We start from the raw sequence: 27,866 nt of genomic DNA, 5'->3' as shown, positions 1-27,866 counted from the left end.
GCGAGCGCCAGAACCGCACAGTCCGCGCCGGCCGCCCGCCCGCACCGACGCACCCGCGCCTGCCCGCCCGCCCGCCGCGCACAGGTAACGGGGCCGCCGCCCGGGACCGGCCCCCCCCCCCCCCTTCCCCCGCACACGGCAGGTCGGGAGCACTGAGCGGGGCGGCCGGCGGGCAGCGCCCAGCCCGCCCTGCTCCCCCCGGGGCGGCTCCGCGGGGAGGGAGCGGGACGCGGGGGCCGCTCCGCGGGGCGGCGGGGGCTCTTCTCCTCCGGGGATAGGAGGGAAAAGGGGGGGAGCACCGGCGGAGGGGGCAGCAGGTGAGGGCGACCCCGCGGGCAGGGGAGCGTCGCCCCCGCCGGGCGGGGGCCGGGGCGCGGGCGGCGGGCGCAGCCGGGTGTGGTCTGCCGCCGGGCGCGGAAGAGTCGCGGCGGCGGCCGCCCCTCGGCCGCGCTCGCTTCCCTCCCTCCGCCCAGGCCCCCCCCCACCCCCCCTCTCGCCGCCCAGGCCCCCCTGCCTCCGCCCATCCTCCCCGCCCCGGCCGAGGGGTCCGGGCGGGAGCGGCGGCTCCCCCGGGACTGGAGGGGGCTCCTCCTCCGCCGCTCCCCCTCCCCCGCGCCGAGTCCCCCGGGGATGGGCCCGCGGGCTTTCCCTCGGCCGGGGCGGGGACGCGGCATCCTCCCCCGGGAGCGCTGGGCGGAGGGGAGCGGGATCGGGGCGGGCCGGGCTCCGGCGCCCACCCGCCGTGACAAAGGCGGCGGGCGCGGCGCTCGGTGTCCCCGCGGCGGGCGCGGCGCGGGGAGGGAGGGAGGAGCGGCCGCAGCGCCCCGGGGCCGCCCGCCCGCCCCGCCCTCCGCTCCGCCCGCCCCCGGGCCGCTCCATTTTCTGCTGTCACCGCGCTCGCCGTGCCGGAGCCGCGGCAGCGCCCAGCCCGCGGGGGCGGCGGGCGGCCCGCCCGCCCGCCCGAGGATGCTGCCGCCCGGGGATGCTGCCGCGGCAGCCTGCGGTGCCCCGGGGACTAGCGGCGGGGCCGGCGTTCTGACCACGTTTCCCCGGTCATGCTGAGTGGTAAATAACCACCGCCGAACGCTTGCTTTAAAATGGCTCCTTAACCCCGCCGCGCGCGGTGCGGGCAAGTTTTTCAACGCGCGTCTGGAAACAAACGCCGGGTTTGTGCCCCCCTGTTGGGGACCGGACCTATTAAAAGTTGTAGTCACCTGGAATGTTAGAATGTGCTTAATTTATTCCCAAAGACGGAACATAGCCCTGCCATTGTTTCTCCTGAAATCACATGAAAGGACAAAAGTCAGAGTGGTTAAAAATTAAGGTGCTTGGTGGGCATGTGTGGAACATACAGAAATATATAAAGCATTCATGACTAAAATTGGTTCATGCTTTAATAATCTTGTCAAACTTTAAAGGATAATGTATCCTAGTTCCTCCAAATGATCACGTTAGGATACACGGAAGAATGGGGGGTGAGGGACAAGTACTTTTTTCCTCCTCTACCAAATAAATTTCTCAATACCTCTGCTCAGCAGAGCTTCATTTTTTATGTTTTTTAAGTGCTGATAAGACAGATTATGAAGCGTCTCAGCCAGGTTGTGCTATCTGAAATACTAATGTTGAAGTAATATTTTTAAGTAGTAAAATTTTCTTTTGTCTCTTAAAGCACAGCCTGTCGGGCAGAGCAGCAATACCTGACACACAACATCCCATAATGGGGATTTCCATTTTGGGAAAGGGAGTTAGCACTGTGGGAAGGTGTACAACTTGTGATTTAGATATTTGTTGCATTCTGACTTTTTAACATCCAGTGTGGGTTTTCATCTGCAGATCTGTATGTGAAGTACTTCTGCATGTAACTCTATGATTCTGTTAAGGCTCAGAATGCTGCTTGGTATTGTTTGTCCAACCTTTATATGGTTGTCTCTTTTGAAAGTTTACTACTGGATATTTTCTTTGTTAGTTTTGTTACACTGATAATGTAGTCTTATGAAAGAGTGGTGGCAAAGAATTTGGATCATTTTTGCTCGTAAGACAGAAATTATTTTGTTTCAGTTCACCTTTGGATGCTTTTTTTGGTGTTTATTGAAATAACATACTTTTAAAAGTTAAGTTTTTCAGGAGGAAGCAGTGTCTTTAACTCTTTACTCCATGTGTCCACGTGTTGAGCATCAAATGCTGTTAGTATGCCTTTGTTCTGGATTTCAGTTGTACTTCTTACAGTTCCAAACTACTTAGAGAGTGCAGGTTGCTCTGCTTACGAAGTTAAAACTCCTTTGTCCTTGACCAATGTCTGAATAATGCCTCACTATTTTTCTCTTTAGAAATATCAACATGGATAAAAATGAGCTGGTGCAGAAGGCCAAACTGGCTGAGCAGGCTGAAAGATATGATGACATGGCAAGTTGCATGAAATCTGTGACTGAGCAAGGAGCTGAGTTGTCCAACGAAGAGAGAAATCTTCTCTCTGTTGCCTATAAAAATGTTGTAGGAGCCCGTAGGTCATCTTGGAGAGTCGTCTCAAGTATTGAACAAAAGACGGAAGGAGCTGAGAAAAAACAGCAGATGGCTCGAGAATACAGAGAGAAAATTGAGACTGAGCTAAGAGACATCTGCAATGATGTGCTGGTGAGAAATAATGAAACTGTTGATCCATTTTTACTTAAAGTTGCAGAGTAAATGGTACTGGGCCCTCTGGGACTATTTCTAGTCTGTCAGTAAAGCCGTGGTTGCCTTTGCTATTTCTGATGATAAGGTTTAAAAAATGTCTGAATTTTTCTTTCTCTCTAATGTGCTGGTTATTTATATACAGATTATAGTTATGAATGCTAATAAATTTGGAGACATGTAGAAACATTATTGTACATAAAGTAATAGTTATGAAGGGTCAACGTATTTCCCTGAGACTGAACTGTATACAGGTTTAGTTTGAGGGTTTCTCCTCCCCCAGTGCCCTTCCCCCTTAATGCAATATTTGTATCCTAGATCTCTTTGATTTCTGCAACTTTAGTATGCTGCTGTAATAGTAAGAGGTAGTTCTTACTCTACGGAAATTGTGCCCCTCCCTGGGTAAGATGATGTAATGTTAGTTATGACTCAGCTGTGCAGAAAACTGCCTGCGGGGAGAGGCAGTAGAAATGCTGTGATACCCGCTTAAACTTAAAATTTTTAGTAGCAAACTAAAAGGGTGTTCAAGTTAGGCATTTTCTGAGACTTGTAGTTACATTAAAATGTGCATGTACACAGCAAGCAACGCTGTATTTTCACTGGGAGGCTGGTTTATGAAATCCAAGCCTCTTCCAAATGCTTATTCCAGATTGTCAGGTTTTTTCAACTGCACATGCCTTTGGTGCTTCAGTGAGCACACACGAGGAGCAGCTGTTCAGTCCTGCGACCACTTGAGAGGTAGAGGTTACTGTCAGCAATAGAGTTGTCCACTGCACTGTGGACCCTGCTGGTGTGTCACCCCATATGTGACCAGGGATCAACTGCAGGTGACAGAATGACATGCGACATGAGGGAGGTGTTAAATAGCTACATTTGTGCCTGAAGATCTGATACCAAATGAAAATTTAAGATCAATGAGTAGCGTAAATTTTGCTTGATGTGTGAGATAACTAAATGATATGGGTGGTGATAGCTTCTAGAAGACTGGTTCTCCAAGGGTTTGTAAGAGTCAGCATGGATAACTGAGTCTTGGCTTCCAGTTCAGGCTGGCTGCTATGGTTATTGTAACACACACAATTTTGTATGTTTTGTTATCTTGTGTAAGGATAGCTCTTTAACTTCCACTATGAAAATGGAAATGCAGAACTTACTCCTAGGAAAGAACTGATTTACTGCTACTTGTGTTGTAAAGTGGTGGCTCATCTATTCAAGCCAAGGAAATGAGGATCCAAATCTGGCATTCTAATTGGTTGTTATTTCTTTCTTTAATTGTTTTATTAATGGAAAAGTCAGGCTGGGGGTGGATGCTTTCAGCTGAGAGTGATCTGAAATTCTTTTGTAAGCTACGTTTTGATTTAAGAAATTATTTTAATTAAATCTGGATTTAGAAACCTTAGAAGAATTTAGTGTTTGCAATTAATTTTTTGCCTGATAATGGAAACAGGCTAAGGTAAAGCTCGCTTTTATTGTGCATGCTAAATATAAAAATTAAAACAAAACCCAGCTTTTGAGTTTGCTGCAGCAACTAGAGTGCCTGGGAGGGGCGGAATATGGGTGGAGAGTCTTGTTAAATCTTCTGAATCTCAAAATGGACTTGAATTTCTTTGTGTTAATGAGACATACATTATTCAAAGAAGTTATTGTTCTCTGACATGTTACTATTTTTAAGAAGCTAATGACTGACTAATTTTTAACACTGCCAGTCCAGTTTTTCTTAATATGTTAAGGAAAAATTACTGTCCAGAAGAAACAATGCCTTAGGCAGTGATTAGCAGTAAAAAACCTACTTTTTTGACTTAAAAAGAAAAAAATGAAAACTTTTGTATTCAAAGGATAGGATTTAAAAATACTTTCAAATGACATGTGCTACCTTTGATGTTGCCAATTCCATTGAAGAATTAGATTTATATTTAAAAACATACTCTTGTTTTCTTTCTTGAAGGATCTTATTCATGTATGTTCTTACTCACCCAGAAACGTGGCAGACTGTATTGCTTTATCTGACATCCACTTCTCTTTAACAGAAAAAAAAGAGCTGTGGTAACATGTAGTTGTTTATTATGAACAGAAGTCTGCACAGTGCTACATGCAAATATAGAACTAGGGTTTGGGTTTAGTTTTTGGGTTTTTTTTCAGAAGATCTCTGTAATTTTTATGCAGCATAATCTAGTCTATAACTGTTTGCAATGTGAAAAGCGAGGCTTACCAAACCTTAATTGGTGTGAAGTATGCCACTAATTAATAAGACCTAAAGTGTTAAACTTTGAAAGCTTTTAGTCATGAGCCTTATCAGTTAGAGTACAAAAGCAGCTCAGCAACTTTTGTATCTTTTATTGAGGCTGTGGCTCTGTTTGAGCTGTTGTTGTGTCTTCAGTTGTCTGCTAGTGTCTTAAGTAATATTTAATGCCCAGGGGTGTTACGTCACAGCTGAGTATGCCTGCTGTCCTAACTTCAGTGTTGAAGGGAGGAAAGCAATTTAGAGAATGTGTTTGTGACTATAGAAGAGTGTGGCCAAAGCTGGCTCCTCTGCATCTTCCCGCTCTCTTCCCTCATCTGTTGGAATGAAATCTAGTGTTCTGGAAGAAGTAGCTCCTCTAATCCTGTAGATACTGAGTATACTAAATTCTTCCTGGACTTTGTTTCCATCTCTTCTACTAATTTTCAGAGAGAATAGGAGCAATTAATGACGAAGTTCTTTCTTGCATGTTCATCCCTATTGGGCCCAATGATAAAAGTTTTGATAGTTATGTGGTCAGGTCCAAATGTTTCTTTCTCTCCTTTACACTGACCTTGCAATGGGAAAAGACAGTATCTGCATCCTTGCTACTTCCTGAATCCTTTTTTCTTGAACCTGCCATGGAGTACCTCTGCAACTCCACAAAGAGTTGAACTCATCCTCTTGTTTGCTGCAGCCTCAAAGTGCTGCTGTACAAAGAAGAGACACCTAAAATACCTTGTTCCAGCACCAGTTCTGTCATATATGCATTTAAGTGTATTAAAGTGTAATGTAACCAGCTCTAGTTTGGAGTTGGTCTGGTAGTGCTGGTAAACATCAAGTAATTGTGACACATTGAGTGTAGTACAAGCTCCTTGCACTGTGGCAATGAAGACTGTATTTCCAGATTCTTCAATAGTAATACAGTCTGTGTGACACTGTGTGTAAGGAAGTACATTGCTATACTTAAGCATCTGAAAAGTGCTTGAGTATTATAGAAAATTTCCAATTGATACAGGAAATTAAGCTTTTAGTTAAGTACTTTTCCTCATGTTAGGTAACTGTGTGCTTCACGTCCTGTTTCAGTTTTTATAGTAGAAAGGAGGGTCTGTCTAAAGTACCAGTATAATGATCTGTAATAATCTTTTGTCATTTCCATAATAAAAATTGTTATTAATATAACAGGTGTGGATTTTCTTTAAACAGCTTTTTGCCTTTAGTAGACAAATGAGCTGTAACTGAACTGGTTCAAATTAAATCTGCAGTAAGCTGAATTTTTCAGCTAACAAGAGTTCTGAAACACAGAGAAGAATGGAGAGGTCTTTGAATAGCTAACACCCTGCACTGCTTGTATGTTAGAAGTTCTCAGGAGCTCTGGTAGCTTTCAGGTAGACTCTGACATGAGCTAAGTGTAAACGAGTAATTGAAAACATGACTGGCTGTCTTCACATTAGTATGAACGTAATTCCAGACAGTTGCACTCTCTTCCCTAGGCTGGCACATACTGTGGCAGTCCCTGCATGTCCCCCAAGTGCACAGTATGGGGCAGTTCCCATGTTCTTGCCCGATGCCCAGTCTTCTGGGTGATGTGGCTTCCCCCTCCAAGTTCCACCACAGAAATACCCTAAGTAACACTCTTCTCTGGCAGTGCCCAAGCACCCTTTCACTGTTTCTTTGCCTTTTTAGTTGTTAAGGTCTGGAGAACTTCCACAAACCTTGGCTCCCCTTCAGCCTTCTGGAGTTACTGTTGCACATAGGTGCTACTCATCACTTTTTCCTCACTCCCTTCTTGCCAGAAAAGCAGCAGGTTAATGGTGTTGTTCAGGACCTTCCAATAAGATGAATTGTTTGCTTTCTTCACTACATTATTTCTTCTTAATTTCACGCTCAGAAGCAGAAGATGGTACTCCTTGTGTGCTCATACTTGAGATTTCCTTGCACTTCTTATGGATGCTTCACTTTTTAGAAGTGGTAGTTGTGAGAACAGAAGGTTCAGTTACCTCTCAGATTAGTGAATTTAGGTTTACATTTCATTTTTATGTATATTGTTGAGAGGGGGAGTAGAATGTTTAGTAACCTGTCATGGGGCTGCAGTTCAGTGGGGTAAGGGAGTGTAATTCCATTCCGAATGCATCTAAATGGCTTTTTAAAGAACATACCACAGAATTAATGCCTATTGCCATCGTTCTCAAATTACTGTGGAACTATTTTCTCATTGCCTGCAAACATCTAATAGGTTACTATGTTAACTTCTATAAAACCTGTCTAATAATTCTTAATGACAGGGTTAGGAAATTTAGTCTTCTCTCCTACAAGAAGCCGTATGCTTTTTGACTTGCACATGTGTGAATTGTCTTCTTAAAACTCAGCCACTGTATGCTCAGTGTGTCCTCCTGATGGATAAAGAGCACAGCTAACCTGTAGTCTGACAATACCATACAACCTTGCTATGATGATATCTGATACAGGAAATTCAGTGTTCTGACTGAAAATCACTACCTTAAGTTCTGTGACCCCTTCAGGCTTGCTTAATGTGTTTTGTGTTTTTTTTTTTTAACTGCACTTGTCTTTGAGATCTGTGTCATTTTTCTCAGGAAAAAAGGGGAGGCATTTGTTGAACCTTATATTTGCAAAAATGTCTGTTACAGATAGGGGATGGGGAATGTGTTGAAATCCAGGAGTTAGGTGCCCAAAATAATTGAGGTTGGAAGGGAGGTCATTGTGTTTAACTTGGCTCAGAACAGATCTGGTTTGATCACTTTGCTCAAGGCCTTGTCAGTCAAATTTTTATTATCTTTAAGCATGGAGATTCCACAGCCTCTCTGGGCAGCCTGTCTTAATATTTGTTCACTTTTATTGTTAAAGAATACTTGCATGTAATCAGAGCTTCTCATGTTCCAGCTTGTCTGCTGCCTCTTGTCATGTCATTGTAGACCTCACGAAAGAGTCTGGCTCCATCTTCTCTAGGCAGGTATATGCAGCAGTAAGATCTGCTGGTCTTCTCCAGCCTGAAGAAAGCCATCTCTCTCAGCCTTGCCTTGTACCTCATGTGCTCAGCCCCATAGCCCCATCAGTGTATCTGTGTCTTTCTTGTGCTGTGGAGCTCAAACCTGGATGTAGAACTCAAGATGTCATCTCAAGTTGTTAGAATTTGCATTAAAAGATGGCAGTTGATAACGTGTGTTAGTGGCGTATGTGAAAATACTCTGTGAGTACTCTGGTTCACAAATGCTTCTCTGAATGAACTTTTATATATTGCAGAGCACAATGTAGCCAGGGCTTGCTAAGGGTGGTTATAACTTAAGCTTTTGATTAACTCTCCAAGTCTGGCTTTTTCAGTAAGGGTTTGGTTGGTATAATTGCTCACATATATTGAAGGGAAGAAGCAGAGGCAATTTGTATCAACCTCGTTATTCCACTTACTTGCCTGATTGTAGCTACACCCTTTCGGGTTTGGAGGGGTTCTTTTTGGCTGTTGTTTTTTTATTTTGGTTTGGATTGTTGGTTTGGTTTTTGTTATGGTTTTTTTTTTTTGCTTTCCTGCAGTGAAAGCAGTACCTAAGCTGGAGTAATTTCCTTTACTATTTTAAGCAATTAGACTGTTGTAAAACTGTTGAATCTTTGATAATTAAAACATCATTCATGGATCAGTTTAAATACGAGATTACTTGTGTTGTTTTTAATTTATTCTAATCGTAGCAAGAAGGGCATCCATAATGTTGACATGTATGTTTAATGCTCCCATTTATCATAAAATCAGCTAAGGTGCTCTGCATAAATGCATCTACTTCTTATATTAACTGTGCATGCACGTGTATACACATATGTACATGTATCTACATCCTCTTGCATTTATTGGAAGTAGAAAAAACTTTTATTACAACCACTAGCCCACTGTATTAATTTCATTTGGCATTAATGTTTAATAATTGGCATTGATTTACAGTAAAAAGGTACAGAGTGCTTATACTGTTCAAAAGTATTGAAGCGACAACTTGCTTTATTTGGCAGCAACCTTGTTCAAGTACGTTATGTACCTGCTGCTGACCTGCAGTTCTAAACAGCAAAATAAAGTAAGTTGATCAGTTTAGTCACCTGTGACAGATAACTCTTCATCATCTTTGTGCTGCTGAAGAAAGAACTTCATTGCATGTACTTGAAATTTTGTGAAGCTGCTAGGTGTATTTGTTTCACTGGTTGGTTGCTTAGAAGTCTAAGAGCAGAAACACTGCATTGTTAATATATCAGCTTCTCCTTGTGCCTGTGGAAGCTGTAAGTGGTAGAAACATAAAATTTAGAATGTGAACAGTGTTAGTGCATTATCTCTGCACATCTGTATGATCAAATACTGCACTATCTCTGGTTTTATCTAGAAACTTCTGTCTCATTGCTGTGCACATGACAGAAGTGCATTTCTGAAACAGGTTCTCAAATGCTTCACTTATTCTTTGCTATGGGCAGACACCAGCTCCTGCCTCTGAAGCTGGTTGTCCATTCAGGCAGTAGTTGACTACCATTTTGAAATAGTTTGAGAAAGCTTGTGGTATTAAAGTTGATGGAAGAGAATTAAGTTTGTGATTTTTTCTTAAACTTTTTTTTTACTGAATGTCAGTCTTGTGCAGTGGATTATTTTTCTTGAAATCTGACAGAAGATTGGCAATGCCTCTTCAAAGGAGAAGTAATAATAAGTCATGTTCTGCTGAGACCAACAGTAAATTCCTAAATTTTTTTATCAGATATAATATGTTGGACTTAATGATCTCAGAGGTCTTTTCCAGCCTACTTGATTCTTTGATTCAGTGAGGCAGAGAAAAGTTGTCAGTTGGTTTTTGTTGGTGGTGCATTTTTTCCTGGATGTTACCCTTTGTGATTATGTTACAAAGGATTTAACAATGGTAATCTGATCTTTTAACTGGTCATTGTCTCCTAGTGCAGAATAGGTTTACATTGCTAAAATGGCATTTTTCCTAATAAAATGTTTTTATTAACACTGTGCTATAGTGAACCCCTAGTCAATCCACATACTGCTTCAGGAAGTTTCAAATCTGCTCAGAGTGCAAGTTGCTAAAGATAAATGGCTCCTGCTTCTATATCTGATCAAGGATAAAAAGTGTTACATCATATTTATGGGGAGTTTTATTAGTATTTGTTTAGACACCGAAACTGTAGAGTCTTAAGACAGCTTAAGAGGTGTTCTGGTTTGGAGTACAGCCACAGTAGCTGTAGTTGAGACCTACCTTCTGAGCAGAAATTCTCACCCAACTCAGTTGGTTTCAGTTTTTTATTATCTCAAGTTTCTCAGAGGATGAAAAGAAAACTCTTTCTGAAAAGAGTAATGATCGATGTATCTGGTACCATTTTATTTTGATGCAAGTCCCCAGTTTTCAAGAAGCAGTTTAATGAGGTGATGATGGAAAAAAAAAGGGCCCAGGTAAAAATTGCATATTGACTTTGATCCTCAGTGGAAACTGTTTATTAGTATCTATAGCTATGCCTCAAAAAATTCAAGACTTCAATCTTAATGTTTTTCTGTTAAGTGTCTTTACAGCTGCTGCCTTTCATATGAGTTTCCTCAGAGTGGGTTACTAAACTGGAGGAGTGTTTTTGCCTGTGCTTCAGAATTTGGTTCCTTTACCATCATGTCTGTTATGCATGCTTTGGTAAAAAACAGTAATGATTGGCATGAAACACATGAGCAGTCTTTTTAATTCTCTCAAATGAGCATATCCTGATACAAGGCACAGTTGCCTCCCTTGCCATAACTACTAATTGGAAAGCAAAACAGTAGAAGAAACTAGCTAGTAAAGGATATGGTAGTCTTAATTTGAGGAAGGCAGCTCTGCAAAGGGAGCTACATGGATGGCTGTAAAAGTGTGAACTGAGATGCTGTTCCTCGTTGCCTCAGGTGCTTTCCTTTTTTTGCTGACCAGTGGTGTGTCCATGTCAAGTAGCCTGTATGCATTTCTGTGCATACACCTACTTCTTACTGACTGGTGTCTATCCCCCAGCATATGTCTCAGCATGAAGATGATTTTTCAGGGTGTCCTACTTCTTCCATGTTTCCTTTGCCTGCCCATACGCGAGGCTGCTTTTGTTCTCTTTTCTAAGGAAACACATTTAGACTGGTTTAGTAGTATTTTTATGTATAAACTAAGATTTCTTGCCATTCTTTCTGTCATATGGGAGTCTCTTCTGTCCATTAGTCCTTTTAGATCTTTTTTTCAGTTACCCTCTTACTACTCAGACTTCATTTCCTCTATTTTCTTTTATAGATCTTCACCAGATTGACTACAGCAAAACTGCTAATCAAGTGTACCTTTCTCCTGCTCTTAGCAATTACATCTGTCCCTATGCACTTCACATCTGCCACTGTTGCATAAATGCTGCAAATTACTCTGCAGTCAAATTCTTCCCTCCCCCTCGAAGGTTCTTTGTCCTAAATTCTGAATTCCTCCCCTGCTGAGGGTCATGCTTCTCGCCTCATCTCTTCCAGCTAGCCTTATCACCTTTCTCAAACTTCTGCTGCTGTTTCTGTGGGCAGCCAATTTGATGGGAAGAAAGAATAACTGGTACTGAGGACAGGCAGCAGGCTGGTTTCCTTCTTCAGCTGATGCTTTAGCAGAGATCTCCAGTGCCTCAGCAGCCACTAATAATGACAGCTTTTCTTGTATTCCTGTTCTGGTGGGCAAATGAGTAGAGAGTGTTCTGTAGCTAACTTTAAACTGTAGCTTCACTTTTGGTTGGAGTAGAAGGCTGACAACAGTCCTTTTGGTTTTCCCACAAGAGGGTTGGAGGTCACCCAGGAGGCAGCAGTTGCAGAGCCCTTAATCCCAAACTCTGGGCAGAACTGTAATCAGGAGCAGCATAGTAAGCCTAAACAGGGTCAAAACAGGGTTTGGGAAGGGATTGTCTAAAAATATTCCTCTTAAAAATGCAAATATTCATCACTTTTCTCCAACAATTCAGATGGATGTGTGTAAATAAGATGACTGGCCACGAATGGTTTAATTAAACCCTTTGTAGTGTGTGTGCCAATCTGTGCAGTGCAGCTAGTTGCATGAGTTGTTTTATAGCTCATAACTTTCCTAATCCTCGTGTGGAAAACATTTATGCAAAATCACTTGCTAGCTTCTAATGGGAGTTGATAGGTGTCTTTTCTTTTTTTTAATGAAACTGAGAAGTAGATTAAAGACAAAAGTAGCACTCTTATGTACAGGTAGGCAGGTATCTACAGCTTCTCTTCTGGTGCATTGTGGGTATTAAGGTTATTTTGATGTAATGGGAGTTTGAACAATGTGTGGAATGTGGACAAGAAGCCTGTTCAAACGTTATTACCTTCATAGAAACCACATCTGGCTCAGGAAGTCCCTGGGCATTGATGGAGGCTAAGAGAAGCATGACACTTTCTTGCTTTGTTCATGTGTTTTTCTAGTGGCATCCTCTTTTGGGCAGTGTTGCAGTGAGGTTAGTAGACAGAGGAGTCCCGTCAGCCAGTATGATCCCTCTTGTGTTCTTACAATGTCTTGGAGAAAGATAGTGGAATGCTGATTCCATCATGAAAATACCAGGCTCTTGTCATTAAATATTAAATTCGTTTTAGGCTGAGCTTAAAAAAAATATTGTTTTTTTCATTAATTTAAAAAACAAGAGTTCTTCCATGTCATCTTCATCCCTATGTCATACACCATAGATGGGTGACAAGTGAGTTGAAGTTCAGCTAGTACTCTTGTGTAATTTATTCTCAAAATTAGACAAAAATGTCATAACTATTGTCAGGTGTCTTTTGATACTGCATGAAAACAAAAAGCCTGTTTATTTATTAAACAAAAAGCCAGGTTATCTCAGAGGAGAACAGATACTATTTAAATTACCTAAAGTTTATTGGTGTATTATTTTGGAGTTTTGCCATTTTGCACCTTGGTTCTTTTGTGCAAGAATAGTATCTTTTTATTTCTCCAATAGTTATAATGTTTTTACTCAACTAGCTATCTTAAAAATTAAATTTTTTTTGTATTTAAAAATAAGGCTTCTTGTTCTCAGTACTTTACCTATGTATTATCCACTAATTTCTACTTCATTTTTCTAAAATCTGATGACTCTTCTTATTTTCTTGCTTGTCAGAAGGGAAATATATAAATAGAAAATCTATTTGTTGTTGCAATTGTCTCTAGTGCTTTAATAATTATCTAAAGTTTCTAGGCAATAACATGTACTGAGACAAAGCCTTTAATAAAGGGAAATAGGCACTGAACTAGAAGCAACAAGGCAAAACTGAGCACTAAAATAAAATTATTTAATGCTCTTAAGGTGGATTTGGGAATAGATTTCTGGCCGATGCAAGATGCAAATGTTTTTAAAACAAGAGTAGTTTTAGGCTTCAAGTGTCAGGAAAGGACTCTTCAAGTCTTTGTGTTGGTTTCCTGTCTTCACCTGCAGTCCTCACCACAGTTTGACTACTGAAGCATGTCCACTTGCAGTAAGAAGTAGACAGGCTTTTTGGAGAGGGTTGGCTATTGGAGTTTTTTTGTTACTACTTGTTAGGCTTCTTTCACATTCCTGAGTAAGTCTGGTAACTCTTAACCTTTCAGACTTTATCTTGCAAAACCACAGGAAAAGGTACATAGAGCCTTTCATCAAAATGGGCTTAAAATGTGTTGTGCTTCATGTTGCCACCTGTTGACTGTGTCCTGTTCAGGCAGTAGAATGTGTGAAAGAATGAAGAAAGTCAATCTCTTTCCAGTTTAGTGTTTAAAATAAGCCAGGATTGAAGTTCACTATTAGATTAATTCCAAGTTGTGTGCAGACAGCTTCTGGTGTGTCTGTGGAGACAAAGACTTCCCTCTAGTATGTACATGCTGGGGATGGGGGAAGGTACCAAATCTTATCAATGGTATGTGTGAGCACAGCTGACATCTCCCAAGTCTGAACATGTTTGTTTGCCAGTCCAGAGAACCAGAAAGCTGTTGACTTAGTCATAACCAGAATTGCAGGTGTGAAGTGTTGAAGCCTGATCTTTGAACAGCCAGCGTATTAGTAAGAGTTGATACTCAGATTTAGTACATCCTTTCAAAAAAAAAAAATAATTCCCATTAAATCTTTCTGAAAAGACTTAGAAAAAGTGCTAGAAGCACTTGTACAAGCTGTTACAGGTTTGGGCCAAAAAGTACTTTAAAATGCTGCTGCATCTGCCTGGTTGACTTACAATGGTATGGTTTGTTTCACAGCAGTTAGATTCTTGCTGTCAAATTAAAAGCTCTTGACAATTATTGCTATGTCCTTGGGGGGTTTCAAGAGCAGGGAGTGGTAGTTTAGTTTTGTTTGGAAAACTCTTCCTACCAGATGCTGATCAAGATGCTGTAATTAACTGCTCATGTATTAGCATATATGAAAACTGGATGAGAGTTTTGCGTGATAGCAGGAACATCATGAACAAGCTTGAGACCTTAACTATATCTAATGTAGCTATAATATACATGGGCTGTATGGACTGCAGTTGTCAGGGCGTTGTATGCATTGCAGTGGTGCAGATCACACAAACTCAGTAAATACAGAGCACTTACTGATCCAGTCTTGGTCTAGCTGCTACCACTTCAGTGGCCTTTATGGTGATCAGCTCTATACTAATAAACACTGCCCTATCAACTGGTGAAGGAGAGGGAAGGTGGGCATGTATTGCTGGTACTGCTGAAGCTTTGGACAAACCTATGAACAGGACTTAAATATCAAGATATTCTTCCTTGTGGGAAAAATTGTATCCTCCAGAGACACTTTGCAGTTAAAGCTATTAAAAAATCCCCAAGATAAACAGCTCCCCATAAGCTGATGTGTTGGCAAATAACAAATTGTTAGATTTGTTGTGCTTTTGATTCTGCTATCTTCCGTAATTGAACTTTAAAAGGTTAGTAGTTCCATTGGTCTTACCTGTCTGGCTTTCTGTGGCCACACCACCTCCATGCAGGTTGTGCTTTCACAGCCACTCTCTAGGATAAAACAGTGTACTCTGAATCTTCAGCTAACTTTAAAGGAGTGGTCTCTGTCTACTTGTGCCAGTAAAAGAAAATAGATCCTGAAATAAATGGACTAATACATACAGAAAAAACTGAATTTATAAAACTAAATAAATAACAGGGTAGAGTTCTCCTTTCAGTCATTCCACATGCTAGCTTTTAAATGTTCATCTGCTTGCAGGTTTTATTGTTGCTATTTATGAAGTATTTGGCATAAATAAAATTCTTCCAAAGATAGTGGCACACCAGTCCTACATGTTGTTTGTATAGAATAGACTCTTTCATCCAAATATGAGTAAGCGCCCAGTGCAGTTTGAGTCAGAGTCTCTTTGCATTGGCTATATTCTATAAATAGCTGTTTAAAGGGATTTTCTCAGTTCATCAGTCTTTGAAATTCGACATGGCTGTAGAACTTTTCTCAGTACTAGATTTACAGTGTTGAAGCTCCTGTTGCCCTGCTAGTATTGGTCTGTTTAAGAAGACAATGAGTAGTCTTTCCTACTATTGCCGGTGCAATTCACCCATTTAGTTTGCAAACAACTTCACCTTGTTTGTGATCTAAGTGAAGTTTAAATCTTGGAGCTTGGTCACTGCTGTGGGAGTGAGTAGAGCTGTACATTTTAATCAGATGACCTACAATACAGATGAGGAATAATTTCTGTTTCTGGAATCACTGAAAATATTTTGGTCTTGCCAATTAATGGAGGAGGCAGAAGGAGGGCAGCTCGGTGCCAGAAGGGTAGGTGCAGACTGACACACCTGGCTTAATTGAAGTCTCACAGAGAAGAACTAATAAGGAGCCTCATTCTCAGTAGCTGGTAACCTTCAGTTGTAACTGGAGTTGCTTGGCACTCAAGAAAATGTCATAGCTACAAACCTCGAAGCTCTCTAATGGTGAGGACAGAGCATGTAAGTAGTAACAGAGAGCTGAGGGGTGTGACCCATAAACCTGCAAGCCTCCTGCTACATCCCAGCCTCACTGGGGCAGAGATGGCTCTGAACACTTCTCCTGATGTGGTGGGATGCCTTCAGATGGGTGCCTTTGGCATGAGGCAGCTCGGCGGCCCGTTTGACTGTCTCCAAAGAAAATACTGCTGCTTCTGACTGGCTTGTGTTGAGTTCCTTCTGTTGCCAAAAAATTGTCTCTGCTGTCATTTGGATGGGAAGCAAGGACATGCAGTATTTTTCAGTGTCTCCCTGCGTGGTTATAAAATGAAGTTATATACCAAGCCCCATAGTACTGGGAAGGCCTAATATTATAGATGAACGAATAAATCCACTACATTGAAGCCACTAAAGAAAGTCCACTTACAGGTTTTTATCTCATTGTAGCATAGGCATAGCTGAACCTTGTCTGACTTTGGTTTCTGTCAGCCTGATGTCTTTATTATCTGTCTGGTGAGATAGAAATGATGAGAGAGATGCTATGATGGGTCACTCCATTTTGAGCAATTTCACACAACGTTGAGTCTACCAATAAATATTCATTATTAGCATTAGTACCGAATTAGCAGTACTTCGATTAAAGAAAAAAGCAACCAAAACAAACACCAACACCAGATTTGCTCTTCTTGCTCTTGCTATGAATTACAGTTTTCTGTAGCTTAACAGTAAGCCTGTTAAGCAGAGCAGGTGTACCACAGGTGCCCATGTCACAGTGCAGTAGTTGCAGCGTACCATATCCAGGGTATGCCTATCCCAAGAGTATGTCCTGTGAGACATTAATTTAACCTTCTGGATGGCCTTGAGAGGAAAGTACTGTAAAGCAGCCATCATTCTCTAAGTTGGAACTAAATTAGTTTGTCCATTTCTGTGGTATCATTGGAAATACAAGCTAAAAAACTGAAGCAAAACTGCAATGTCAGTCATCTAATCTACAGGGAAAAAAAAGATGGCCAAAAATTTGTACTAAAATTTCATTTAAAAAATTATTTTCTGCATAGCCTTCACCAAGTATATGTAACAGCCTCTGATTAAATTCTGACTATTCAGGCATGCTGTACCTTTTTTGACTTTTAAATAAGTGGCTTTTCTTACAAAGTCTGACTTCAAGCACTCAACATCACAAAGTTTGACAAGCTTGTACCTTAATTTGACTAAATGTGTTGGAGATAGTGATTTTTTAATTTTTTTTTTCTTTTCATCACAATAGAACTCTTGCTAAATTATGTGACTGCCTCAGCTGGGAACTATGCTATAGTTAGAATAATCTAGAAAAACCTGGTCTTAACTGTCAGCCCATGGGGAGGATTTGGTGGAGTGACTCCAGAGAGCTACCTTTGCTTTGGAAGACAGAGGAAACACCTATTAGGGCAGCACATAAAGTCAGATAGAGGTGCTACAGAGCTGAATGTCAGATTGTTAGCTGTCTGGAAGATTGTGCAAGAATCCAGGTTCACCATGTGGTTTCTTGCTGGTGATCCCAGTAGAGCATTCAAGTTAATGGGAACTGGGCTAAGGAGGCTTATTTATTGCCTGTGTTTGTAAAATAATTGAGTCTCTGATTTGGCAACTGATGTATCAAATGCTTTTATTGTATTTTGTGGATGGAGACTTTCTTCCATGATATACCCTCTGCCCAGAATCTTTGGACTGTCTTATTTTTGCCATGGTTCTGTATAATGGCTTGTAGAATGCCATCCTTTGGTCATATAAAACTTATCTGCTAAATTGACGCAGCCTCCTTCTCCCTATCAAGGCACACAATGCAGCATTCCTTTTATATCTAGGATTGGAATCCAGAACACGTTCTCTAGCTGACTGTGTTATGTAGGATGTGAAGAAAATAAGCAAAAAGTGAAGCTGTCTTGACTTTGAAATAAATCAAAATATAATTGAATTGTTGGTTCAGCATGCTGTAAAAGTATGTATGTTCAAAACACTGTGTTCTTTGTTTTCCTTTTAGTCTCTGTTGGAAAAGTTCTTGATCCCTAATGCTTCGCAAGCAGAAAGTAAAGTTTTCTATTTGAAAATGAAAGGAGACTACTACCGTTACTTGGCTGAGGTTGCTGCTGGAGATGACAAGAAAGGTATTGTATGTCAGCTCATGGATGAACACTGTCCAATTAGATTGCCTTCGGTGGGGCAGCGACACAACTCTAATTTTAGAGTATTTCTGATTTGGATGTAAATTTCTTTAGTAATAGGCTTCCTGTTTTCTGAAGGAAAATTATGCATAGATTGTTGGCTTTCAGATGAGTTACAAAAATTTCCATGTACATGCCGATGGAACTGCGAAACAGGTGTTGAGTCACAAAAGGTTGAAATCGTCTCCAACTTCTGCATGCATGTACCTGGTTTATCACTGAAGGTACAGGTTTATGCATTTCTTGTCTGTCTGAACGTTAGGGGTTTTACTTCCTTGTAGTCTTGTAGCTTTCTGAAGACTTACTCTTGCCATTTTTCCTGCATTTCTACAGAATATAAGAAGTCTGCATAGGTTCAGTGAGCAAACAGACTAGAAACAAGCTGGAGGTTGTTTCTCCTGGAGGAGAAAAGGTTTAATAAAATTAATCTTACTGTTAGGAAAATATCTTCTGTAACCATGGTCTTTCAATGTCCAAATGTCTTCTATCTCCTCAAGTTTCTTATATTTTCATGTAAGCAGCTTGTTACAATTGCAGGTAAGTTGCCTTCACTTAAATTTAGTTAGAAAAGTTAATATGAGGTACTTAACATTTTGGGCTTCTTACCTGCTGTAGTTGGAGACACCCTAACAGCATTGCTGCCTCCATGCAGAGTCACCTTCAGTTCAGAGCAATACATTAGCTGAGATCCAGCTCGCAGCAAACAGTGCCAGGCTGTTTCCTGGAGCCACTTCAGGGCTGCTGGCAGCGTGCCCTGGGGAGCAGCACACTTGAGCACAGAGCCAGCCTGGTATGTCAGACTCACTTGGCTGCCCTGAGCCTGCAGGAATTTGGGATGCGTGGGAGCGTGTGGACAGCCTGAGCCCACGGAGGTGGCACCCTCGGGGGTGTGGGCGCTGAGCTGTGCAGCCGGCGCTCGGCACCGCTCTGCCCTTGGCAGCACCCGCTCAGCTCCTCACAGAGCTCCCGGGCACCTGCAGCCCCTGTGGCTCGTGCTGCTCTCAAGCTAATAAACCCCCCAGTATGGCACAGAACGATTTTGGTGGGACTTCAGAGACCAGATTGAGTTTGGCATAGAGGTGAAACAGATGTGGAATAATTTCGAGGGGATAGATGTGTCTGCTTTAGTGGCATATGTGTTATATCCACATTAGCACAGTGAAGCCCAGTTTCCCCAGCATGCTGGATAATAGAGAGTTACACAAAGATCCTAAGAGTTAGTACATAAGGCTCAATTTGATTTCTGATGTTTACTGACCCAGTCTTGGTAACTGCAGAACTGTATGTGTTAGCAGTACTTTAGATCTGTTATAGAGAGTTACCATGTTTTCCTTTGGTAATTTTAGTGATCTCTATTCACATGCATAGGAGGTAAAATATTTTGAATCCTGGAGTTTCTTATTCTGTTGAGGATTAAGTTACAGGCTCTAAAATTAGACTGTGAAAATCTTTGTTTAAAGTGCTTTTAAAGTTTATTTTTATTTTACGCAGTCTCCTGGTGGAGCAGTTTTTGGTGGGTTTCCATTTTTTCAATTTATCCCCCACCTCCAGTGTTTCATGTCACAGGCTTTTCCTGTATGTTGTCTGTGACCTTGAAGAAGAGCAGTCAATAATTATTATTTAGGAAAGAATGGCTGTTGAGTTGGACACTATTCTTCCAGCCTTTTGCAGTAAATACAACAACAATATAAAGCTCCCAACTCTGGGAATTGGACTTTTGTCTTCATAAACCACATTGTTTATTTTATCAAATGGGGCTTCCTTATGGCAGTCTAGCAGACAGGAATGTCAAGCAGGTACCTTACTCTTATTTTATCCTTGAACTTTGGAGCTGCACTTTCTAAAGAATTCAAGGTTAAAAACTTTTATACTCTGTGGCTGATTTAAAAATTAACAGAATACATCAAATTATGCATTAAGTGCTCCAAATCATTGCTCAAAAGGTAACTGTTTTCTCAAATAAGGAGAAAAAAAATGCTTTTTGTTTTGAAATTGTTAAAGAAAAATTACTAAAAAAATAAAACTCTCAGCTTCATTCCTTGAAGTTGTTTTTCATTCTGCTTGTTTTGACTTTTATAAACAGCACCATTTTCTAAGGCTTTTCCATTATGAGAAGACTTAAACATTTCTCAAAATTACTAAATGTAACTTGCAGTAAACTTAGTTCTTCTAAACTGTAATGTACTAACATCTGGTAATTTTCAAGATATTAGGGCAGCTGTCTGATCTGAAGCATTCCATTATTAGTGATGAACATAGAGAGGACCGTGCTGATGAACTGTGCACTGAGTGTCCTCACTCTTCCATGTGGAAGAGAACAATATGATGCTTTAATTTTTGTGAGTATCTAAAGGTGAACAAACTGATTGCATAGACATCCTGAGTATTGATATTTAGTTGTTTCCACTCTTGGAGTCTGAAAACTCCTTACTTAAATACTGCTGTATTTTCGAGTCCTTAGCCTTAAAATTCCTTTCTTTGTCTTTGAATACATGTGACTGCACTCTTGCAGACATCTTGCTGGATGCCTTTCTGGTTTGATCCAGAAGTGGTAGGATTGAAGTCCTTTTGCATCTGAATTGAATGACTTTCTGCCCACCTTTTTCTCAGATGCTGGTGGGGAGCTGAGGAACAAGGGCCCCTTTGTGCTCAGCATCCAGAGCCTCCCTGGCTGGCCCCTGCAGCCTGTGGGCTGTGTTTGGGCCATGATCTCTGACTTGTGCAGGCAGAACCTGCTCTAAGTTCAGGTGCCTTCAGTGAGGAAAGAAACTGTTGAGCTCTTCAATCTTCATATACACATTGTAGTTTCTGCTTTTTGCCAAGTGTTTATAACTTGTACGACTGAAACAACTAAGGGTGACAAGAGATTAATCTCTAAAAGAAAGGGGCCAAATTATTAATTTTTCTCCCTTGGAAGTTTATAGGCTCTAGAACTTTTAAGTTAGGTAAAAATGCTTTTCATATCTGCATTGGAAATAGAACTATGTTGGAAGCTTTTAAAAATACGTATTTGAGTTGAAGTATGCCACACTATTTTTGCCAAGCAGTTGAATGGAGACTCACAGATGCCTGTTACTGGAAGGGTTCAGCATTACAGGCAAAGGTCATTGGTGTTTCCTGTGACTAAAATGTGTATCTCTAATGCATTGCAGTGTTTAAAGACATTGAAATTGTGGTAGTGTGTCAGGTAGATGGTGGGTTTTACCTTCAGTGCTACAAAACTGCTGCAAACATTTGTAAATAAAAATAGCCACAGGAAGAGAAGAGACAGTCAGGAAAGACTCAAACCTGCGATTTGGTCAGTAACAACTCTCCTCTTTTTTAATAAATGGAAAATGTAATTTAATATAATCTCCATTAAATAGTGACTTGTTAGGTAAAGTGCTCATTCACAGGTGTTCACTCCTGACATGGTTTCTTCATTTGAGCATGAACACAGTCCTAACTGTGTGTCTGGATACAGTGTGTGAATTACTTACTTGTTGTGGGTTTTGTTTGTGTTTGTTTTTTTTCCCTAAGGGATAGTGGAGCAATCACAACAGGCATATCAAGAAGCTTTTGAAATCAGTAAAAAGGAGATGCAACCAACACATCCCATCAGATTAGGCCTGGCTCTGAACTTCTCCGTGTTTTATTATGAGATTCTCAATTCCCCGGAGAAAGCCTGTTCCCTTGCAAAAACGGTAAGTCAAAGAGGGGGAAATTCCATTTAAATTATTTGCATAACCTTTTGTCACATGGCTAATGGAGTTGTTTGTTTTTATAACACTAGGCTTTTGATGAAGCAATTGCTGAACTTGATACATTAAGTGAAGAGTCATACAAAGACAGCACGCTAATAATGCAGTTACTGAGAGACAACTTGACAGTGAGTATCATCAAAGTTTGCATATAGGTGACAGGATTGGTCTTCCTGGCACTCTGAGTTGTCCTTTTTGTTCCTGGCCGTGGAGCTGTCTGTCACTTAGAAATAGGTCTACAGTACATCATTCTTCTGAGCTAAATCTTTCTCCTGCCTATTTTTTTTTTTTGTCTGCTTGCTAATTAACATTTTCTGACAGATGACAAATGAACCACATTTTTCAGGTTATTTTATTCAAGGAATCTAGCATGTTTAAATGATGCAGTCTGGACTGTGACTAGCAAACCTACTACACAATGTTAAACAGCATTTGAGAATAGTTGCATTTCCCTCTTTAAACCTTATGTCAAATTTCATATAGCTTATTCTGTGTGAATACATCTGCGAGGAAGAGATTCTGCATGAAAACTGGAAACAAAGCTAGCAGCTAGCAAGTCCATTTAAGCACCTGTTTGGAGGTTTTAATTTTGGTAAAACTGAAGTTGAAATCAGTGATAGCCAGGCTATTTCCATGGCAGTTGTAAAACAACTGTCTTAATTCCTTTTTTTTTTTTCCCCTATCTCACAGCTGTCTTTGGTGTAAGTTGTCAGAATAATCAAAACCTTCATCTTGTGTGCGGATTTTTTTAACCTACTTTGAACTTTAAAACTGGGAAAGATAAACATCTAGAGCGAATGAAATTAAATGTAAGCAAACATGCAATAGTGTAATTAATGGCTTAGTTCACTCCTTGGTCTGTGGGGAGAAGAGCTGCAAGCAAGAAATGAAAAATAAGAAGCACCTCTTGTTGTCACATGTAGCCCCTTGTTAAGACTTTGTGCATCTAATATCAGAGACCTTTGCAAAATAAATGCACTGCTTTAAAAATAACTGCAAGTAGAATTGTAGAGTTGCATAAAATTGGAGTTGCCATACTTCTTGCTTTTGTGTCTAACATTTAATTTCTCTCTTTTGGAGCCTTTTCCACTGGAATGGCAACATTGCTGCAAAAACTACTTGTAATTTTTCCATTTGTTGCTTACAAAACAAATTGAAATGATTTCTCAACCTCTGTATTGGAGACAGATAGAGGGTTGGTATCACTCTCAACATCTGTGTACTGTCCTCTTGAGTGGGATTGCTCAAGAGCTGCCCTCTGAATGAGTGGTTTTGAAACAGAGAATAGAAGCTGACTTCAATTGCTGGCTTCCCAGCAAAAATAATGTAAAGCTTGTCATAGCAGTTGGAAAGCAAATTGTTTCGCACAAGCAAAAGTTGGCCTGAGCTACTATAGTGTGTGAATTAGGGTAGTAGGCCTGATAATTGATGAGAACTTTCCATTATAAGGGAGAAAGCTGTAAATAGATGCAAGATTCCATATTCTTGAATGAATGATGTGTCTTGCCTTGAATGCTTAGCGTGATCTGTACGAGTGCATTGATTCCATGTTTATCCGCAACTTCTTGAGGTAGAAAATAACTTTTGATGTGTGTGTGACTGACAAAAGACTACAGTGAATTTCATAAATGTAAAAAAGGTCTGTTTTGCCAGTTATGCAAGTTGTGCGGGCTGGTGCACAGCTGAGGTAGGTGGGCTTTAGACAGTGATTCAGAATGTTGATCAGTTCTGTGCAGGAGCACTTTCCTCAGTTGTTGGTTCTGTTTTGCCTTGAATCTTGTATGGCTGAAGAAGTCTGTGTTCATTCTCAGTGGGGACTGAAGGCAGAGAAGTGTTCAGAGTGCTGTCTAACATACCATCAACATCTGTTTTACTGGAATTGCCAGATTGTTTCTTTGCTCTGTTATGAAATTGTTTTGTTTTCTTTTATTAAATAAAAGGCATCCCTTCTTCTTAAGCAGTTCCCCCCCCCCTCCCGCCAGCAGATTTGTTGAACTGATCTCAGTATCTCAATTGGTAAAATTGGTAATGCCCCTTTCATAGCACTCAGGCTTTTTATCTTAATGAATATGTGTGTTTAGATTGGACATGAGGAAAATTTTCATCACTAAAAGGGTTGTCAAGCATTGTAACAGGCAGCCCAGGGAAGTGATTGAGTCACTGCACCTGGAGGTATTTGTGTAGATGTGGTATTTGGGGACATGGTGGAGTTGGCAGTGTTAATGGTTGGACTTGATGATGTTGAAGGTCTTTTCCATCTTAAATGACTCTGTGGCTGTATTCTGGGGGTGATCATTTAGGATAGAAACCTCTGATAGAATTCTGATAAAACTGTTCTTACTAACTCTTCCTTAAGAGAATAGCACTGAAATTGAGACTAATGTGGTACTATAATAATGTAGTAAAGATCACAGTGCGGGTCTAGAAACAGACTACTGGTGCGCTGTTGTCTCCAATAAAATAACTTGTTGCTTAATGCCTTCAGCAAGGAAGATTAAGTGCAGATACTGTGCATTACGTTCAGAGCAAGAACAAGACTACTGGTCTTGTGCAGGTTTCACTAGTGCCTTCTGCTCCTGAAAGGATGAAAAGTTCCTGATGATGGATTTTAAAAATAAAAGCATTCTGTGAGAATTCAGTGGTATAGCACTGTACGTGGAGAGAATTAGTTAGTTTTATGTTTTACCACCTTATACTACAGAGTGTGGATGATTTGTTTAATGCTTCTCTAACTTCATAAAGTGAGATGACAAATCATTCTGGACTGGTAATAGTTTGGAAGTAGCCAGCATGGAGATACTTGGTTCACAAAATAATTTCTTGGCCCTGGCTGTTGCTCTGGAACTGATGCTTAGTTTCCTTAGCTGGTACTTAATCTTGATATGTGGCTCCTTAGTACGATTTTATGGAGCTGAAAACAACATTTTGTGCATAGTGCACGCTTAGCCTGATGTTCTTCCCTCCTGGCCCTACCTGCCAAGTTGGCAGCTCCGTGTTCTGAAAGTTGTTAAGGGGGAGCACAACTAACTGAACAGAGCCAAGGGATAGAGATTTTGGTGAAATATTTTGGGGTTTAAAAAACAGAAAAAACCTTCAGATGCCTGTTCTGGAGAAAAGGTAGTGTTTGCTATAGCATTGGGTGTGGAGAGATACCTTTACTGGAGCTCTCCTTCAGAAAGGCATGTGAAACTTGCTTGAGGAGAAACAAATTGCTGTTAGTTCCTGATTCTCTGTTATCTGTTCTGTAGATCTGATTCTTGCCTGCTTGTTAGTCGTATATTACTCAGCCTCGTGGGTAAGAGACTTGGGTATTTGTTGGAACCCTGGGTTGAGAAAATTTAGGTTTATGGGATATAGTAATATAGATGTAACAAGAGGGAGGATTTTGGGTGTAGGTTAGTTGCTCTTCTTTCTGGTTCAAAAAATCCCCAGTGCAGAACACGAATGATTAGTTACTGGATTATAAGTAAAAATAAATTAGTTGGTATTCCGTAATTGGGTAGCTTGGGCTTTAAAAGGCCTTGGAAGGTAGAACTCAGGGGCCATTTCCACCTGTCAACTTAGAGGCACATTCCATGCAGCTGTACCACAGATAAGAAATAATAAACATCTGAGTCAGAAGAAAAGCTCGACATCTCCTGTGTTTTAATCCGAACTCTGAGTAAAAGAACTCACAAAACAGATGCAAAGAAGAAAGGAATGGAAACAGACAATTTAATAGGTATTGACTGTTCATAAACTTACTCATTAAATGCAGTGTAGGGTTGGGTCACCTAAAGCTGAATTTCCATTTTGTCGTAGCCAAGAAATAGATTCCTGTTAGTGTGTGCTTTTTCTTCACAGTGCTTAGTAGGACCTCTTAGAAGTTATTATTAAGACATAGGCCTTCTTTCTAAAAATTACTTACTAATCATCAGTAATAAATGTATAATAATGTACCTGTTACTCTGTTTCCTTTGCTAAACAGTTGTGGACATCGGATACCCAAGGAGATGAAGCCGAAGCAGGAGAAGGAGGGGAGAATTAACCAGCCTTCCAACTTCCGTCTGCCTCATTCTGAAATTTAAACAGTAGACCATTTGTCATCCATGCTGTCCCACAAATAGTTTTTGTTTACGATTTGACAGGTTTATGTTACTTCTATTTGGATTTCTATATTTCCCATGTGGTTTTGTTTAATATTAGGGGAATAGAGCCAGTTAACATTTGGGGAATTTATCTGTTTTCATCTGAGGTGGCCAATATAGGGTTGTGAAATTTTTATACAAGTTTTACATGTTTGGCATAGTACTTTTGGTACATTGTGGCTTCCCACAAGGCCAGTGTTAAAACAGCTTTCTATGTCAGGCAAAGATGACTGCTTGCATATTGGTCTGTCATGATGGAAAAAAGGGATAATCAATGTTGCAGCCACAGGTGTAGTTAGTATGAATATCCAAGCTGGAGCACACATGGCTGCAAATAAACTGATGTCCCATAGATATTGCATGTCACGTGAACATGTGACATCTGTGGAATATTCCAATCAAGTGTACATCTTTGATTGCAGCTGAAGTGTTCCTTAAGACAGTTTGATAACCCAGTCAGCTTTCTCTAGAGAAGGACAGAGAAACGGTTCACATTCCATTATTTGTAAAGTTACCTGCTGTTGCTTTCATTATTTTTGCTACACATTTTATTTGTATTTAAATGGTTTAAGCAACCTAAGAACAAATGTACAAGTAAAGATGCAGTAAAAAATGAATTGCTTGATATTCATAATGACACTGTATATCGAGCACAGCAGTAAAACAAAAACCCATGTATTTAACTTTTTTAGGTTTTTTGCTTTTGTGATTTTTTTTTGATACTTGCCTAACATGCATGTGCTGTAAAAATAGTTAACAGGGAAATAACTTGAGATGATGGCTAGCTTTGTTTAATGTCTTACGAAATTTTCATGAACAATCCAAGCATAACTGTTCAGAACATGTGTATTAAGTTGATGTAAGTGGAATAAAAGTTTTATGAATGGACTTTTCAACTACCTTTGGTGTAGATTTCATGTCATCTGTCTTCCCACACCTTTTAGAGTAATGGCAGTACTATACAGAAATTTAATATGAAAGTGTGTTTCTATTAAGGAAAATTTTAATACAAATTTTGACATTTAGTTCATGTCAGGGAAGTTGAGATTGAATACATCATACCTATTTTAAGATTGCTCTAATTAATTACTTTACAACTTTTAGGTGCCTAAGCTTTCTGACTGTTCCTGATTGTAACTCTGGAGATACCTTAAAAATGTAGATGGTCCCCAGACTTACAGCAAGAGGCATAAAAACTTCCTTAAGAGCTGACCTTTTGGAATAGTTCTATTTATCTGGAAACCCCTGGCTTGCTACTGTTGGGTCTGTAAAGGAGAACTGGGCAGGAGTCTTCATGTTGTCCAGAGGATTCAGACACTACAGCTCAGTTTGTGGAAAAGCTCAGAGTAATGAAGCCATGGTGCTCTTCCATTCCACTTCCCCAGGGAGGTGTGCACCCATGGTATTCAGAGTAACTGTGGCATTTGTGGATACTTGGTGTGAAACTGAAATAGTTACAGAGAGATTGAGACTGATTTTCAGACAGTGTCACATCCCTGTCATGTACTTACCTTGGAAAGTAATTGAATTGTATTAAAATATTGTTATTCTTATGTAGTCAACATGAGGGAAGCTTGAGTGGCTTTTTCTTGATTGAGCTGCACCTGTAAGTACAGTGTAAGTATTTTCTAGTTTTAGATACTGTTTATTGGGGTGAAAAGTTACCAGGTTAATCTTGATTCCTGGAGGAATGAGTTGAACCACCTCACTGAACATGAACTCAGTGGCCTTACCTGTTTGCACATGGAATTGACTTAAACTAAGTTACAGATCTTACTTTGACAAATTAAATATTCTTGTATAAAAAAAAGTTTACATCGTTGCATTTAGATCAGGATGTTCCATTTCCAGAAGCACCTAAGCCCTTTATCCTGGTATTTAAGGGTCAAGATTGGTAGTAAAGGTGGTTAGGATAATGTAACACCTTTATAAAAGCAGTTAGGGCCATAGTCACCATTCCTAGAATTTGAAGGTGTTACATAATAAAAATTGGAATCTGATTAAGAACTGGGAAAAGGGGA

At 40.4% G+C, this 27,866-nt stretch overlaps 1 protein-coding gene across 2 annotated transcripts; it reads left to right on the top strand.

Annotated features, from left to right (window-relative positions):
* YWHAZ (tyrosine 3-monooxygenase/tryptophan 5-monooxygenase activation protein zeta) lies at positions 1 to 26,744 on the top strand. 2 transcript variants are annotated; one of them, XM_069005253.1, is made up of 6 exons: positions 1 to 84; positions 2,328 to 2,631; positions 17,798 to 17,921; positions 21,498 to 21,661; positions 21,751 to 21,846; positions 25,686 to 26,744. In XM_069005253.1, the coding sequence occupies exons 2-6, from the start codon at positions 2,338 to 2,340 to the stop codon at positions 25,743 to 25,745; spliced, it is 738 nt and encodes a 245-aa protein (XP_068861354.1). In that variant the 5' UTR covers positions 1 to 84; positions 2,328 to 2,337; the 3' UTR covers positions 25,746 to 26,744. The 2 variants fall into 2 exon arrangements, with proteins under 2 accessions (XP_068861354.1, XP_068861355.1); XM_069005254.1 differs by lacking the exon at positions 1 to 84 and adding an exon at positions 1,045 to 1,065.
* Positions 26,745 to 27,866: the final 1,122 nt, after the last annotated feature.

The sequence above is a fragment of the Aphelocoma coerulescens genome, chromosome 2, assembly GCF_041296385.1.
Source record: "Aphelocoma coerulescens isolate FSJ_1873_10779 chromosome 2, UR_Acoe_1.0, whole genome shotgun sequence".
NCBI lineage: Eukaryota > Metazoa > Chordata > Aves > Passeriformes > Corvidae > Aphelocoma > Aphelocoma coerulescens.
The sequence above is the reverse complement of the archived record's forward strand: the minus strand, read 5'-3'. Positions and strand labels throughout refer to the sequence as shown.